The sequence below is a fragment of the Pezoporus flaviventris genome, unplaced genomic scaffold (assembly GCF_033815535.1).
Source record: "Pezoporus flaviventris isolate CSIRO_AGI_PZ_B2104156 unplaced genomic scaffold, CSIRO_AGI_Pfla_v1 ptg000025l, whole genome shotgun sequence".
Classification (NCBI taxonomy): domain Eukaryota; kingdom Metazoa; phylum Chordata; class Aves; order Psittaciformes; family Psittacidae; genus Pezoporus; species Pezoporus flaviventris.
The window spans coordinates 28,783,816-28,800,958 of NW_026892573.1; the positions used below are offsets into that span (position 1 = coordinate 28,783,816).

Here is a 17,143-nt window from a genome sequence, read left to right on the forward strand (position 1 = left end):
ACACTGCTGTGAAGTCAGGGACGAGGATGTGGTTTAAACAGCTCATTCAGTTTTGCAACACCTTCTACAACTGTGTCCTCAAACAGGCTTGCAGTATCATTGGCCTTGCGCAGACTCAGCACAGTGCTACGTCCTGATTTCTGTACCATAGGCATATTTTCAGACATACTTTGTTAAACTCAGACCTTACTTGACTTGGCAAAACTAACAGAAATGGACACAGCTGCAAGTATCTATATATAGGGCTTATGTCAACAATAATAAATGGTGATAATTAAAACCAAAACGAACTTGGGGCCTGAGTCAGCACTACATTATTCCAGTGGGATAACTGTAGTGTAAAACAAGACTAGCACACGGCTGAGGGAAACTTCATTATTACTGTGCTAATTCTCTGCCATTTCCATGACAAATTGCACTGTTATAATTAGAGGTCCCACCTGCTTTTCATGGGGCCTCCTATCACTCCACTTGGTAGTAACGATCATTCTTTTTCACGCAGTGCAGAAAATCATGGGTATTTGCACCTATTGAAAATATCTTTTAACTCACCAGGACTGCTGGTGGTGTCTGTGGATGCATGTGATGCATTTCACAAATGGACAAAATTGAAGGAAAGCCTCAAATTGCTGAAATCATACAAGCTGTCAATAGCACAGGCAGATTTCTCAGTTCCCAGCTCTTTGCTTTAACCATTAGCTCTCTTGCTCCCTTGGTGCACAGCTACAACCCTGGAAATTACTCTTCCCCCAACAGGTACAGCACAGGTAGCCACAGGGTAGCTTTATTTACCCTGTCTCCACAGTAATCTTTCATTTCTTAGCTCACAGAACTCTCTCATGGGGTAAAAAAGTGTAATTTGTTCTCCAGGTTAAATCTATCCTTGGGTTTCTGACGAGCTGAGAGCCTAGCAATTACTGTGACAGATGGAGTGAGGATTTTTATGATGTGGAAACACGTCTACAGGAATGAAACTGCAATCTCCAAATCCATTTCTCATATTGGCCTTTAGACAGTTGTCAGGTAATAATTGTCATTAACTTTCGTCACTGTGGACAAGATATGAATTACTGAATGGCTCCATTAGCTTGTTACTATAGCACTCTTATGCGGAGTGACACTTGCTGTCAGATTTTTTGCCAACTATCCGGAATGCACATGAACCAGATATGGAATTGATATTAAAAATGGGGGTGTAAATTTCTCCCAACACTCAGAAGCATTTGAACATCAGGTCTGGAGTTTTAGTGCTCTATCATTGTGGAAGAACTGCTCCAAGGGGATTATCAGACACAGAAGAGGATGTTTGAGAGGGTGCTTATGCATCCTGAAAATAAACAATAATGTGTCTCACAAAAATGACCCTTTCAAACAAGAAACTTATTGTGTGGACTTAGTTATGAACTGACTGGGTCTTCATGAGATAATCTGAAGCATCACTCCTGCCTTGTATCTAGCCAGTAACTGCTGTAGCCGGCATTTGGTCAATGTTATTCTCTGAAGCAGACATCAGTTTCGATGGTCATGGTCTACCTCAGCCTCCCCTTACTCGATGACTGATAGCCCTTGCTATCAAAACAGTTTTGCTAACAAAACAGTTAAAAGTGGCCTGAAACTTTTCTATTCTCCTGGTTCCAGTCTTCACCATTAATCCAAGACATAGGAGCTGGCATTTGATAGTTCAGGAGTCTTTCCTGTGACTTTCTTAGAGACTGAATTTCAGAGCTTGCTCACAGGCATGGAAAGGAGCAAGACATCTTTCCTTTGTTCCCAACTGTCTCACTGTTGCTCTCTTTGCAATCATATCAGCAGGAAGATTTTAATACCAGTGATTTACAAATGTTTTCTTCCTGCAAGCTGATGGGTTTTGTCTTCTCTAAAGACATAGTAAGAAAAATAATGCTACTTAACTAAACTAAGTTAATATTTCTGTCCATTTTACGGGCTAAGAATATACAGTCTAATTTCCGTGGATGCAGAAAAAGAACAAAAATGGATCTGTAGCACTTGAGAGCATCTCTCAAATGATGAAAGAGACAAAACACCTTATTTTTTCTCTTTTAAAAAATTATTCTGTTTAGAGACATTAGTTATCCTTCTCAGTATAACTGAGAAGATTATTTTACTGATAGATAAAGCAAAGTGAATAGAATTAAGTAATTTTCTCAACTATAGTGATTTAGTCAGCAGCACAACTGGAAAGCCCAGCAGCTCTAACGTGAAGCATTCCAACTTAACCTGAAAGGCTTCTGTAACTTTACATAATTAAACACTTGAACTGTAGGGATTTTATGCTTTTACGGCAATCGTCTCTCTGAGTTTTTAAGGGTGCATCTTTGTAATAATTTTAATTACTAGTGTCTAAAACAGAAGAGTTCTCATTAAAAATAGGAAAGAGCATAAAAGAGTCAGTAGGAATGTTTGTTCTCATTAAGGTCAGAGATTCATCCATGCAAACATGAGAGCTGAGGCTGATAGCATCATTTTTCTTTCATTAACTATAACAGTTATATATGACTGGATTATTTACTTTAAGAGAACACTTGAGTCAGGGCTAAAAAGGAATTAAAGGAACCTGTTCCAGTTAAGACTTTTTAATTTGTTAATTGAAAATGATAAGGAAACCCCACAATTAATTTGTATCATCTCCAAAAGATCCTAAATAATTTAAAGGCCTCAGGAGTCTGATTCACAAGCAGGAGCAATCTACATTGAGGCTCTGCATTTGAGTTATAGACAGTTAATCAACATAGTTTATGCTGATTTTGTTTTGCCTTATAATATATAGCTATGAAATATTGCAGTTCTGGAGCTGCTTTCAGAAGCAACAACACACAGTCAAGCCTAATGGGTCTGTAGTTGCACGCATCTACATGCATCGTGTCAATCACTTCAATGTGTGCTCCTCATGTGAGTCCAGGTACCCAAACCTATTTTTAGAAAGGTCTAGAGGTGCCAGAGTTAAGGTACTTGAATTGCTAAAGACGATTTGGGAGTGAAGGCCATAGCGCTTAGATACCTAATTCCCACTGAAATCAGCAATAACATGGTGCTCCAATTCCCATCAGTATGAACATCAGTACCCATGGCAGCCTCTGAGTTGACCAGTTTAATCTCTTAAATTGCTTAGGGGTTGCTATATGCTCTGTGCCTCTGAATGCCTAAAACTGTGTAGAGACATACCTTGAAGTAACTCCTCAGGGAGTTACTTTATCAAGAGTTATTTTAACCAGGTATCTTTTATTTTCTAAAGATGTTTTTTTTTCTCTGTGACAATATAATTATTGTCTATTCAAAAATCTACAGAAAGGACTGTGTATTTATTCCCTTCCACTGTCTTTAAGCAGTGATATTTAGTAGTGCAAATTCACTAGATATAAGCTTGTTGTCTGGGGCTGGATAGTGTAAAATGCAAATCAGTCCAGAATTTGACTCCAAAGTGTTAAAATAGGAAAAACTACAAATCTATTCCAACTCTGACTTTAAATATTAAAGTATTTAAACACGTCTGCCCCAAATAGAATAATTTCAAATCTTTAATTCGTATTTCCCCCCCCCCAATATAAGTAAATGAATACAACTAAACAGTAGAAGTTCATTTTAAATTCAAGATGGCTGTGTTTGTGTGGGGCAAGCTGAAGATTCAATTCCATAATGTCATTGCTTTTTACTGCTTGTTTGATAGGTCCCATTTTCAGGTTGCCAGGCATTTCAAAAAGCTCAAAATGGGGCTAGATGTGTTTTGGGAGATATAATTCCCATATTAAACACATGGGATTGAAAAGGGGATGATGAGTACTCCTGTACAATGTGTATTTCAATAAAGATGACAAGAGCCTCCCTGGTAGGCAGCCACACACAAGTACACTTATATGCATCATTTTGACAATAAGCTCGCTCCCAGATGGTTATTGTGAAGAAAAAGGCTGCTCAGATATTAACAAATGAGAAAGGGCTCTATAGCAGTGACTGCTAGAGAGACCTACCTTTTTCAAGTGCAGTTAACTTCCTGCAAGGATCAGTGAAAAGCAATCAAAACCTTTTCAGCTGTCCCTTCATGGCCTATGGAGGGATCCCAGGGATCCCTAACAATCATTTAGTTAACCATGTGCTTAGTGCTGCAGACTTGCTGGTCTGACTGCAGGGACTACTGGAGTGTAGTGACCCCTGTGTGCTTACATGGAGACTATGGGAACTCAGCCATGTGTTGGAAGTGGAATCACTCATCAATCATTAAGATTTTGGACATTATAATTTCCTTACCCATATATCCGGCATACATTTCAGCACATTTTCATTTGTGTGGCTCTTTAGTGTTACACAATGCTCAGCTACCCTTGAATACCTATGCAAATGGGAGGCTGTTTGCTGCAAAAGACTCTGCTCTGCCCTGTGCTAATATCATAGAATCACAAAATGGTTGGGGTTAGAAGGGACCTTGAAGATCATCTAGATCCATCCTCCCTTCTGTCCCTAATCCCCATTGGTGGGAAAGTAGCAGTGGTGCCAAGAACTTGATGCCATTAATGTAATTCATCAAATACCTTAAAATCATTTTCATGTTATTAAATGATAAAACAAATTGCCATTAGTAAGAGGATGCTATTGTCTCAGACAGAATTAGTTTTCAAAGAAGGTCTATGAGAACATTATTCAACTTCTTTTAGAGACTGGGAAACAAAGCACAATATCACTAACTAGTCTGTGTTAGACTACAGGTCACAGTGTCAGCCAGAACTGGGGTTGCCTTTAAGAAACTAACCTTGATTTTAAAAGCAAGCCAAATACTTTCAATCCAGGCACCCAAACATCCTAAGAAGGATCTGAAAGTTTACAAAAGCTAGGCAAAACATGAACAAAATTTTCACTTATTTTTATATCCAGGGAGGAGTCATATTCCCAAGCTTTTCTCCTATAAGTATGAAGTTGAAACCCTACCTTAGTTCCTTCCCTTAAATGTATTAAGAAATACAGCTGCAATCATATAGTCAAAGGCTTAAGAGAAAAATAAATACCTATGGAAAAAGTGAAAATAAAGAAATAACACAAACCAACAAGATCAGGGGTGCCTTTTAGCAAAATCAGTGTTGGCAACTACTGCGCTAAGAAGATTCCAGTAAAGACAGGGAAGGTAGTTCTGGTCAAAACTGAAGCATTTTTTAAGTGTGTCTATGTAGTGGTGAATGCAATGAAGTTCTCAGTGCAAAGACTGAGAACACAACATTTTATGTTATGTACTATTTGTAAAAGAGTGTTGCATCTATGAGCTGTGATTTCCTTTTGCTGCCAAAAATCTAATTGCGCATATAACTGTCAGTAATGACAGAGGCCAGAACACGAATACTCTGCATCAATTCCCATGTGGTGCTCTCAAAAGAAAACTTAATAGCTAGAAAATCTCCCTCTACTCCTGCCTTCAATGAGACAGATTTTGAGCTGCTGCACATTGACATGCCCCTGTTAATATCAATTCACAGGAACTGATAATTCAATCAAACCCCAAATAACTTATATCCTAAAATGGCAGTATGTTGTTCTAGACCTCCAAACCTCCCAGGAGCTGACAGGCCACCATAACAGCAAGGGTTATAAACTTGAATTTATTATAGACAAATAAGGCTTTGGCCTATGAATCCTCTTTGCCTATTAAGTTAATGAGCCTTGACAAAACAATCATCTGAGGAGTATCTAACAAATTATCTGGAGCAGCAGTCTGAAAGGCGCTGGCTGGTTTACAAGCATTTCAATTGGGAGAACATGGCATCATGTTCCTCTTCCCCTGGAAGAGCTATCTGTCAGACCAAATTTCTTGCACTTCAGCAGCAGATTCTCAACATTGGAGCACTGAGCTATGACAATGACTGCAGCTACCAAAACAAGCAAATAATCCCTGTCCCATTCTCCCCAAACCTGAGCCTGACAAACGGCAATGAAAGACTCTTTCGAGGAAGCCTGCAGGAAGACACGGAGATATCTTTTTATATCTAACTGGAGACCATGGAAGTGTACAACGTGGAGGAAAAAGGCTTTGAGGAATTTAGATGAGTAAAAGGAAACCTTTCAAAATGCCTAATGGGTATTTGGAAGACTTTTTCTGCGATACAACTTCCAACTGACATTGAAGTACTCCCACCCGCGGATTTAGAACAAGGTCTTCTTATGGATTAATCCTTGCAAATATTTGACACAATACATCCCTGAGACACATCACCTGTGTGAAATTTAGGGCTGCATACAATGAACATTTCTGCAAGAAAAGCCACTTGGATTAGTGTTAAAATGGGATTAATACTTTTCTAAAACCTATGCTCCAACTGTGAATACCAAGCCCTTTTGGAAATCAAATCACAGTATATGCTGTAAAGCTGTCACTTTCCTGACCGAAGGCATTTGCTGAAATATTATGGTCAATTATTGAAAGAGTCCTGTGGAAATGATGACAGTATTTGAGAACATCAAAACCTGTCATATTTTCCATCTGAATACTATTTCACAGTGGGAAGGAAACATAAATTGTGGCAATCAGTAGCCTCTACCACAGCACGTAGCAGAGCACAGTGCAGAGCATTTAACCACAAGTTGTGTCTTTTCTTATCTTTTGTGTTCTTTTGTTGGACCGCTGAAATAAACAAACTGAAAATAGACAGGGAGTAGAGCTTAATTTTGCATCAAATTAGAATGAAGAGAAATGAAACCTCATTCTTAAAGAGAACTGTTAGCTGACATGCAGTAAAACAAAGCCCAGCTTTTTAAGTCCTCAGGTCATCAAATATCTGATGACCAAGAATTTAATCAATCACATAATAAAGTAAAAAGATGTAGAGAATTATACCTTCAAATGGCAAAATGTCCTAGTTTTATGAGCTCTCCAGGGCTCCACTGATTATTGGCATCTGCGTATCTGATCTGCAGATATTAGCCTTAACAGATTCACCCTTTTCCCCCCAACCTATCTCCATAGTCCTGACAATAAAGTCTATAGAGATCGACCATTTAGCAATGAATTGCATCTCTCTACAGTTAGCATGCCACAGTCTAATCCTCAGTGTTCCCAATACACAACTTCATGGCCCTAAAATCCCCTAGAACTGGCTTTTTCAACTTTCTAGTTCAGATTGGTCCCTTCCTTTCTAAAGGGACCAATTTAAAAGTCTTTATAAGGACCTCTTATGCTGTCTGTCTCTAAACACACAGCAGCATTGTGATGCTTACAGATAAATTACTCGCATGCACACTGTACTTGAAGACCTGAAGCAATTTTACTAATTTTTGGCTACTTATTTCCTTTAAGATAATATTTGCAGGTAAGTTAAAGTATTGTGGATAGATCACAGAATGGTTTGGGTTGGAAAGGACCTTAAAATCATCTAGGTCCAACCCCCTGACATAGGCAGGGACACCTCCTGCTAAACCATGTTACCCAAGGCTCTGTCCAGTCTGGCCCTGAACACTGCCAGGGATGGAGCATTCATCACTTCCCTGGGCAACCCATCCCAGTGCCTCACCACCCTTACAGTAAAGAACTTCTTCCTTATATCCAATCTAAACTTCCCCTGTTTAAGTTTTAACCTGTTATCCCTTGTCCTATCACTACAGTCTCTAATGAAGAGTCCCTCCCCAGCTTCTTTATAGGCCCCCTTCAGATACTGGAAGGCTGCTATGAGGTCTCCACGCAGCCTTCTCTTCTCCAGGCTGAACAGCCCCAACTTTCTCAGCCTGTCTTCATATGGGAGGTGCTCCAGTCCCCTGATCCTCCTCGTGGCCCTCGTTACAACAGTTCCATGTCCTTTTTATGTTGAGGACACCAGAACTGTGCACAATACTCCAAGCTAGCACCTTTCTGGAGTTATTTGTACCTTTATAAAACATTGCCCTTATCAGTGTCTTCACCCAAACTTGCACCGCACAGCTTGACTAATCCCTTTGTCCAATGATTAAGCATCTGTTTACAAATTCTAGAAGCTACACAGTTTTCATTCTAAAGAACAAACAGCTTCTGCGTGGTCTTACCACATCTGCTGCATTTTTCACTAGTATTTCTCTTATTGCTTTTTTAATTTAGCTTTCTATTTCACAGCACTGCAATGCATTTCACAGCTGTTTTTCTAATCCCTGGGGTTTCTTTCCTGTTAGTGCATCTTACATTAATTTACCATTTTACTTTCCACTTACACGCTTCTGCTCTTACTCTTCCCACATTACTCTTTTCTTTGACAAGTGTTTTCTGTAGATATTGCCTGTGATCAAAGCTCCAAATACAATTATTTTTTTTCCACTCGAGAATACAGAAGTTGACAGTATTTTCCGTGACAAAGGAAGCACTCAACATCTTGAAAACTTGTATCCTGCTCTTCCTATATCTCCCAAGTCTTGCTTGCAAATAGCTTACTACTGTTGCAGTAGACTACAGAAGAATAGCTGGGTTATGCTAGATACATTTTTGGAGGGTATGTTTTTCTTTATTAAATATTTCTCAGGAGGCAGTCACTGATAATATTTTATAGAAATATCTGCCATTACTTCATTTAAGGAAATGTTCGTCACTTTAGGTTTTACACTTTAGGTTTTAGCACAGCTAGCATAGGGAATGCTAAAGTTTAGATATATTCTCGACCACAGCATGGTGAGGGAGGTGATTATTTTTTCCTCAATCGCATCTGAAAGGCTTAGGCAGCCACCCTATAAACCCAAAGATGCTCAGTGATCAAAGTATGCACAACACAGAAATAAAATGACTGAATCAAACCGAATTGCTGCAGCTTTCAGTGAAGCTTTAAGCGTTTTTCATTCTCACAGAGAAAGAAATACTGAATTCAGTTTTAAAATGTGATACATATCATGTAACCTATTTTAGAGCACCATTCCAATGGACCAAAACATTGCCTGCATTCATCACTGGATTTTGGATGACCAAAATTACATACTGCGGTAGCACATATCTTCCAGTGGTGCAAATGTGAAAGCATGGTTAAAAACAAGCATAAGCTGTAGAAAAAGATCTATGGTGAAGATGCAAACTATGCGATAAATCCAGTGATGTTCATGCACTCAAACGAAGGAGGTGAGGAAGAAGCGCATGCAGTACCTGGTGATCTCAGAGTCAGGGAGCAGGCCTACGTGGTAGTGGGGATAGGGAGCTGTAAGAAGGAAGCTTTTGTCACACTCGACAGGGGAATAGTGCCTAGGAGAAGGTGGTTTATCACACAGTTTGTTCACAGTGCTGTAAACAGGTTCAGGAGGCCTGGTGATACAGAGACAAGAGTAAAAGATCAGGTGTGTATTAGTGACTGAGAAAACACAGCAATCATTTTAAAAGCATGCACAGCAATTCTGTCAAGACCTTTTCAGTAGGGCTTTTCTGACAAGTGTGCAGCTAAAGGAAACGATACCACAGCATTATGGCATACAAGCAACTGCATCTAACAATACACACAATATAAGTGGGCCATAAAACTGGCTTATGGGAAGTGTGGCACTGAAACGGAACATCTTATCTCTGAAGCTCAGTTATGAATTTTCCCACATACTCTCTTTAAATATATATATATATACATAAAATCTAACAATATTACTTCTGCACAGCTTTCTGTGATTTTGATTTTAAGTACTGCATTGAAGAAAACGTTTATTACCTAAAAAGATGTATTTTTTTACCCATGAATTTAAAATTAAATGAAGTACGTATTACTTGTTAATACAATATACTCCTGCCTCAATGAGCTGGGACTTTGCAAGTAGAACTGTGGTCAAAGTGATCCATACCCTGTAATAACACTGATGGTAACGAACCATGTAAGCAATTCATTTCATTGGCAGGCAATTCATTTCATTTCAGGAGTTCTTGGCTCTCTTTTCAGATTCAGCCTTCAAAATCTGATTATGCAGACCACATCTGAAGCAGGTAACCTCATTGACAAGGGTACTGCAGTTGCACTTGCACTGCTGCTCCAAATTACAGACAGCAGTCTGCAAAGCTAGATAAGAAGGATAAGACCCTAAAGCTGATACTTTAGCATCAGCTGACACTGACCCTAAAGCACTTCTCTCCTAATGCCTAGAGGCAATACTTACCACAAACCTCCCAGGGAGCCAACAAGGGAGAGGGGAGAAGGGGATGCAGCCTTTAGTACCAATCAGCCAGGGATCCACAGGAGAAAACCAGCAAAGTTTTAAAAGCAAAAAGCACCATATAGTACATTTCCCATCATGCAACTTCTTCAACTACAGCGCTGGCCCAGCAGATACCTCTGGGACTACCGGCAGAGTGAAACTTGACTCATAATTTCCTGATGTTTCTGTTGTAAAGGATGCCAAGATGCAATTGCTGTCATATCCTCACTTCTGCCAGAAGATCCAGGATATGCCACTGCCTTTAATCACAGCAATACAGAGCAGCTAGATGAAAATCTGATTTCAGAAGCCTGAAAATATCAAGAGGCCAAGCAGTTAATGAACTCTTTCTGTTCTTCTGGCTGCACTGTGCCTCACATGGGTGCGGTTTTTGCTGTGACTTTCACAGGTACCAGAAGTTATTGTGATTGTGGATGCACTGGCAGATAACAGAGAACAGATTTTCCTTTGTTATTAGTTTCTGGTTTTGTCCTTTGGGGAAAGAGGAGTAGCTGCTTTACTTAAAACTTGGTCTCATTTGCTGCTAATAACATTATTCATTGCAATCTGACATACAATTTGAGAACTCTTTGTGCCTGACTTTCCCAGGGAAAACTTTACAGTTATAAAAATGGCATTTTAAGATTAACAAATATCAAAATAGCAAAGCTGCCACTCATTGTGGTATAAAGCTTTCTGTCAAGCATTTAGGAAAATCCCTTTACAAATTGTCAAGGTAGCAATTCTTTTTTATCAGCATATTTCAGACTTGTTACAGAGGGTTGGATCCAGTAATTTATTTACTAAATCAATTGCTGCTTTCAGTACAAAAAAATCCAGAGGAAAACCACTTTTATTATTGTACTTCAGACCAATACTGTCTTTCATTCCCTCAGAAATCACTTTTGCTTTTAGGCAGTATGTTAAAGAACAGTACAAATATCGAATATAAATGATACCTGCTGTGAAAATTGAAGTGTTGCCACAGTGCAGAATGATGAATAAAAATTGTAGATTTCTCCATGGGTTAAAACACTAACCAGTCCATAAACCACTTGCTAGCTTCCTATATTCAAGTTACTTTTCTTCTCGGAGTAGTAGACAATACGAATGTTTCTACCCTTTGGATATATTGTGAATGCTCAAACTACACTGAGTCATCAGTGAGTGACCATCCAACCTTGTGCTGAGACACAAATCATGCCACAGAGATGGACAGATATGAGTGCTTTGTGAACTGGGTTACAAACTGCTTCTGAAAGCAAAACAAAGGTAAACATTTAACATCTACCTAGATACTGAGACCACATTAATCCTTCTAATAGAAACGTGGGGCCCTAACAAAATCTCTTGTGAAGCCCACCAGATTTTAAAACATTTAGCATTTTTCACTCTTTTTAATCTTGCTGGACGGTAAGATAATAGAAAATTAGAACAAGTCACTACATTGTTGTATAAAGCACTCTACTCATTGGTATTATGCGATACTGTGACCTAGCTAACACCACACCCTTTCTAATTCATCAGAAAAGAAAGGTCTTAAGGTTAAGAAAAGGAATTCAAACTTCTTATCCATTTAAAGCTTGGACTCTTTGCTTAGAATAGGATTCAGAGTGTTGGCTAATTCCAGTTATGAGTACACTCCTTGTAAGGTCTATGAACTGGTCTGAGATCATCATAGGCACTTATTTACCATCAGATGTAATTCTTCAAGGTCATTAAGACCATGGACTGAACTACTTCTTTAGACACCTTCATAATACTCAAAGGTACATGCTAATACCTTGTTAAGTTGCATGGCTGGGCCCTGGCTGCACATTTTATTGGCAAGAAAAACAAGAACTTGAAAACAAGCAATATGTAACATCAAGGGTCCAGCTCAGATCAGTATAAACTTATTTTCTCTCCCAATTAGATTTAATATAAATTAAATAATGGCAAAATATCCACTGGGCACATCACTGTCCTGCTCATACAAACTGTGCTTCATGTAGGCCAGTAATCCTTAGAAGTAACATGGGATACTTGCTTCAACAGACTGTCTTCAAATATCCTCCTGAATCTTCACCTTCCCTATGGCAAACTAGTACATACCTACTTTGGACGACACCTCCCTATTCTCCCCCATAAACCCTAAAAGATAACTAAGAATATCAACAAGATTTATTAAATGATTCTTCCAACACAACATTTTCTCGTCACTTATATTTCTCCCAAAATTATTGAAAGCTGGACCTGTCAGTCAGAATAGACCTAACTGCAGTGAGACACAATTTCTACAGAAAGATATAACTAACTGGTGGAAGAGCTAACTGTAACAACCGTAACGGTGGGAGGTAGAACACTGATCTGACACTGGCTTTCTTTATTTATTTCATAACAGATTGTGTAAAGAAAAGACATCTTCCTGGTTGGTTGTAGTCCTTATTATTCCTTGTTTGGATCACTGTGTTATTGTTTCAGGCTGGCTTTATTGCACAGCAGAAGTTATAAGAAAATGGCATTATTAAAACCATTCTCTCCTCAGCGCCATGCAGGGTCCTCAATTCAATTTTAACTTCTTTTTATTGCAGAATCCTGTTTGGCAGCATCCAGTTGCCAACATGCAGCATAATAACTGTTAACAGTTTAATTTTACAAAACATTTTAAAAGCTTTTATGATATGGAAAGAAACCAGCTAAGCTCTCACAGCGTATTGACTATGCAGGACTACAGCCAGGGAATGCTAGATTCAATTTGAGAGAGAATAAATCTCACAATGCTGCAAGTTTCCAACTTTACTTTTTTGAGTAGCCATTTTTAATTGTACCCAAGTTCAGTAAAGACAACAAATGCATTCGTACTGCTAATAAAGTGTTGCTGGGAAGTGTGCAAAGAACTGTTGCTAAAAGTATAGCACTATTAAAACAAAAAATCAATAGCATTTTAATATAAACGAACTCTTCGACTTTGCCAGGTTGAACAGAGCCTGGAGGGACATGATCTAGCACAAGGCATCCCTGCCCATGGCAGGGGGGGTGGAACTAAATGATCTTAAGGTCTTTTCCAACCCTAACTATTTTATGATTCTATTCTATGATTCTAATAACCAGTGATTTGCATACGCCTTTTGACATCTTTCAATTTCTTGTTCATATAATATTCTAGGAGAACACATACATTATCATTCAATAGATTTATTTAGAATTGAAAGTCGATTCTATTTCATAGGTTGTGTCCTGGCAATTCAAATAAGACCCAATCATTTATATGGCATGTTTCTTTCCATTAAATGAAAGACACAGGCAGGGTGTGAAGAGCTAGAAGAAAACACCTGAAGTACATTACGTTAGTTTTTTCTGGAAATTCTTCTATAATCAATGATTTCTCAGCTTTTTCATTATTAGCTGCTATTTTCATGAGGCTTAAAGTTTACTATAACTGCAAAACAAGTGCTTAGATCACGGCAATTCTTTTTAGCACAGTAACGAAGAGTAAGAATGGCTTTGTTCCTCTTAACCATACCATTTCATAGAATCATAGAATCGTTAGGGTTGGAAAGGACCTTAAGATCATCCAGTTCCAACCCCTCTGCTGTGGGCAGGGACACCTTTCGCTAAATCATATCACCCAAGGCCTCATCCAACCTGGTCTTGAACACTGCTAGGAATGGAGCATTCACAACCTCCCTGGGCAACCCATTCCAGTGCCTCACCACCCTAACAGGAAAGAATTTCTTCCTTATATCCAATCTAAACTTCCCCTGTTTAAGTTTTAACCTGTTATCCCTTGTCCTGTCACTACAGTCCCTAATGAAGAGTCCCTCCCCAGCATCCCTATAGGCCCCCTTCAGATACTGGAAGGCTGCTATGAGGTCTCCACGCAGCCTTCTCTTCTCCAGGCTGAACAGCCCCAACTTTCTCAGCCTGTCTTCATACGGGTTTTTAGATGAAATGGTCTATGAAAATGCATAATTTAAAACTTTTAATATTCTGCACCCAACTCTACACTTGTTATTCTCAGACATTAGGAATAAAGAAAGGAAATGGCTGCTTAATTTGAAAATAATCAGTAATGATGTTCTGTTGCAGTAATGGAAAAGAAGGCTGTTTCTCTTAGGAATGGTGAGACTGTAAGACCAAAGGCCCTAGTCATTTGCAGTGACTTTGTAGGAAACAGGGTCAGTAAAGAATAGCCCTTCCCTGCCCAGCTGCTGCAACTCAGCAAGATAAGGACCATGTAGACCAGAAACTAAATCCAAGCAAACAGTGGTCAGTAGGCCTATGCACCATGTATTCGAGCACTTATCCTCGTCTGTATTTGTACATTTTTCTATCCCTAGTTCTTCACAACCCCCTGGGGCAATGAGTCCCACAAACCAATCATGTGAGATACCCAAACACCTCTAACTTTGTGTACTGTAAGCCTGTTCCTTGGTTGCACATTGATAATATATGGTAACATTTCAAAACCTTAAATTTTCTGTATTTTAAACTTGGCAATGCATTGTAAACTCCCTGTATCTGAGTTGTAAAAAAGTGTTAATAGTAGTTGCCTCTTGTCTTTTCTATGCCACAGGTACTTTTGCAGAGCTCTCTTCTAGCTCTCTCTGACATCTTTTTTCTATACTGGAACTATTTATTTAGCTTCACCTGCAAACTATGTTACACTCCGACCATCTTTGTCACCCTCTTCTGGGCTCTCACCAGTTGCCTGCATGTAGTATTCAAGGCTTGGATGCGTCATAGATTCATACAGGAAAACATTATATTTTGCACTGTTTCCTTTCCTATCAGATCCTATTTCCATTCTTAATTACTTTATTGATTGCTTTTGAGTACTGAGCTGACAATGTCACAGGACTAACTGGTAATAGCTGCTTTAAGAGTCCATGTCCATGACATGTGCAGTATGTACTCGGGGCTATCTTTTTCCTCTGTGCACTATTAAATGTTACTTACTATTTCCATGTGCATTATCACTGCTAATCCTACCAGCTCATTTCAAAAAATCTCTATACAAGCGCTAAAGCAGAGTCTGGAATTTGATTTTTTTCTTTTAAAGTGTTAAGTAATAAGTAGCTTCCATTGACTGTATTAGAAATAGTCAAATCCTATTACTTGGGGATCTCCGACAGGTCCGTTTAAATCAGTGTGGCTTACTCAGGACATAGCAGACTACTTGGTGACTTGACAATAACTATATTTTTACTTTAACATAAATTATTCTTTGGAAGAAAGACCTATTATTTAAAATAAATTTGGGGTAGCAAAATGAAATCTTATGATAGGCAGACAACTACTATGCATTTGTAAAGTTAAATTATTAGCTTAAGATAAAAGTTATGTATTAAATACATTATACATATCAAATAGCTGCTTTGCAATTTAATGATTTCATGCCTCATTGAAAGGAATGAATAATATGATTGCTAAGAAATACAGCTGTGACCTTTTTTTTAAAAAGCTGTGGACTCGTGTTTTACCAGTAGATATTTTTTGATGATAACTAAATTCTGTACTATCCTATTTCACCAAGGATCCAATTTAAGGTTATACAGACAAGCTTATATTTTTCTTTTCTTAACTGAACATTTAATGTGCAACTCAAATAGGGTTCTTCTAAATTGTTGAGGGTTTTTTTTAATAATCCCTTAGATTAATTGAAGACTAACCCAAGAAAGAAATCCTATTATGGGACACTATACTGAATACAACTGAATAATCAGCAGGGTCTCTAACTTAAGAGGCAGAGCATAAGAATTCTGCCTTCTGAGAGACAGGGGGAAACCAGTAGCAGCAGTAGGCTGTCACCTTCCAAACGGACAGGCAATGGAGATGGCTTTCCATGACAGAGTGCCTGGTGGGACCATAGGGTTCCTCTCCATTTTTCCAGACAGACATGGCCCTAGCCTGATCCTGCCAGCATCTTAACAGCAACTTTTCCTACCTGCTCTGTACGTCTGCTCCTTGCCCCAGTCTTCTTGCACAGATATTGATTATCCCAGACCTCATATCTCACTGTGAGGGAGTCGCTGGTTTAGCAGCCCTGAAATTCATTGCTGCACTTCTCCAGACTATTTTTCTCTACTTATGTTCTTCCTTCTCCTGAATTCCACTTCCAAATCCAAGTTTACATACCCAAAAAATACCAGTCTTCCCTTTTTATGATTTCCATTCTCACACAACCAGTGACAAGCTCTCCCTCATTTTAGCTAGCATTCAATCTCACCACAATTCCTTGCCAGACACACTCCCACTATTCCTCTGGTCTCTTCAACGTTAAAATCTGACAGAATTGAGCACTCCGAACACAAAACAGAATCACTCTTGCTTGTGTTTCTGTGTCAGAAAGAGGGGCAAGAAATAAGTAGAGAGAAAATGATATTTGGCCATATAATGCTGTGCTCAATCACGCTGGCTTTTAAAGTAATCGAGTCACTATTACAGAAGTGAGAAGCTTTGATATACCTCAATGTGCAATACGGAATCTGAAGAGTTCTATTGCAAAAAATACTAAACACAAATAAACTGCAGATTTCCAAAGACTAATATTTTTTTGGCATTAAGATGGATTTTCACAAATGCAGTGGATATGGTATGTGGATTAAGTTCCATCTTCTCCCATATTTCAACACTGTGAAGCTATGTGTGGAATACTACAGTACTTAATATACAATATCACCACAATTTTTAAGATGGACTAGACTAGAACAGAACATGAACTAAGACATGTAATTCTCCCTCCATCCCTTAAATGACCAAGTAGCTATGGTTGGAACTAAATGCAATTTAATTTGGTAATAGCAGTAGTTAATTAAAATTATTTTAAATATAATAGACATAATTTACACTGAATTTTAAATCAAAATTAACATACAAACTTCTCTATTCCTAGATAAATAAATCCAGTGCCAGGCAAAAAATGAGCACGAAAATATTAACTTAAACAATTAATCTGCCCAAGTTATAACTAATTTAATAAGAATACATTAAAGGAATTATCAGTCTCCCCATATTACTAGTTTATTCTTTTGAGGGCATAGCTGACATG

At 38.5% G+C, this 17,143-nt stretch overlaps 1 protein-coding gene across 37 annotated transcripts in view; it reads right to left on the reverse strand.

Annotated features, from left to right (window-relative positions):
- Positions 1 to 17,143, reverse strand: part of DLG2 (discs large MAGUK scaffold protein 2) — a 998,920-nt gene that overhangs the window by 242,708 nt on the left and 739,069 nt on the right. For 32 of the 37 annotated variants that reach the window (XM_061457946.1, XM_061457944.1, XM_061457945.1 and 29 more), the window contains one exon: positions 9,086 to 9,241. The exons of the other annotated variants lie outside the window; for them this stretch is intronic. In XM_061457946.1, coding sequence (XP_061313930.1) covers positions 9,086 to 9,241 — 156 coding nt within the window. The remainder of the gene's footprint in view (positions 1 to 9,085; positions 9,242 to 17,143) is intronic. 37 annotated transcript variants of the gene reach the window in all.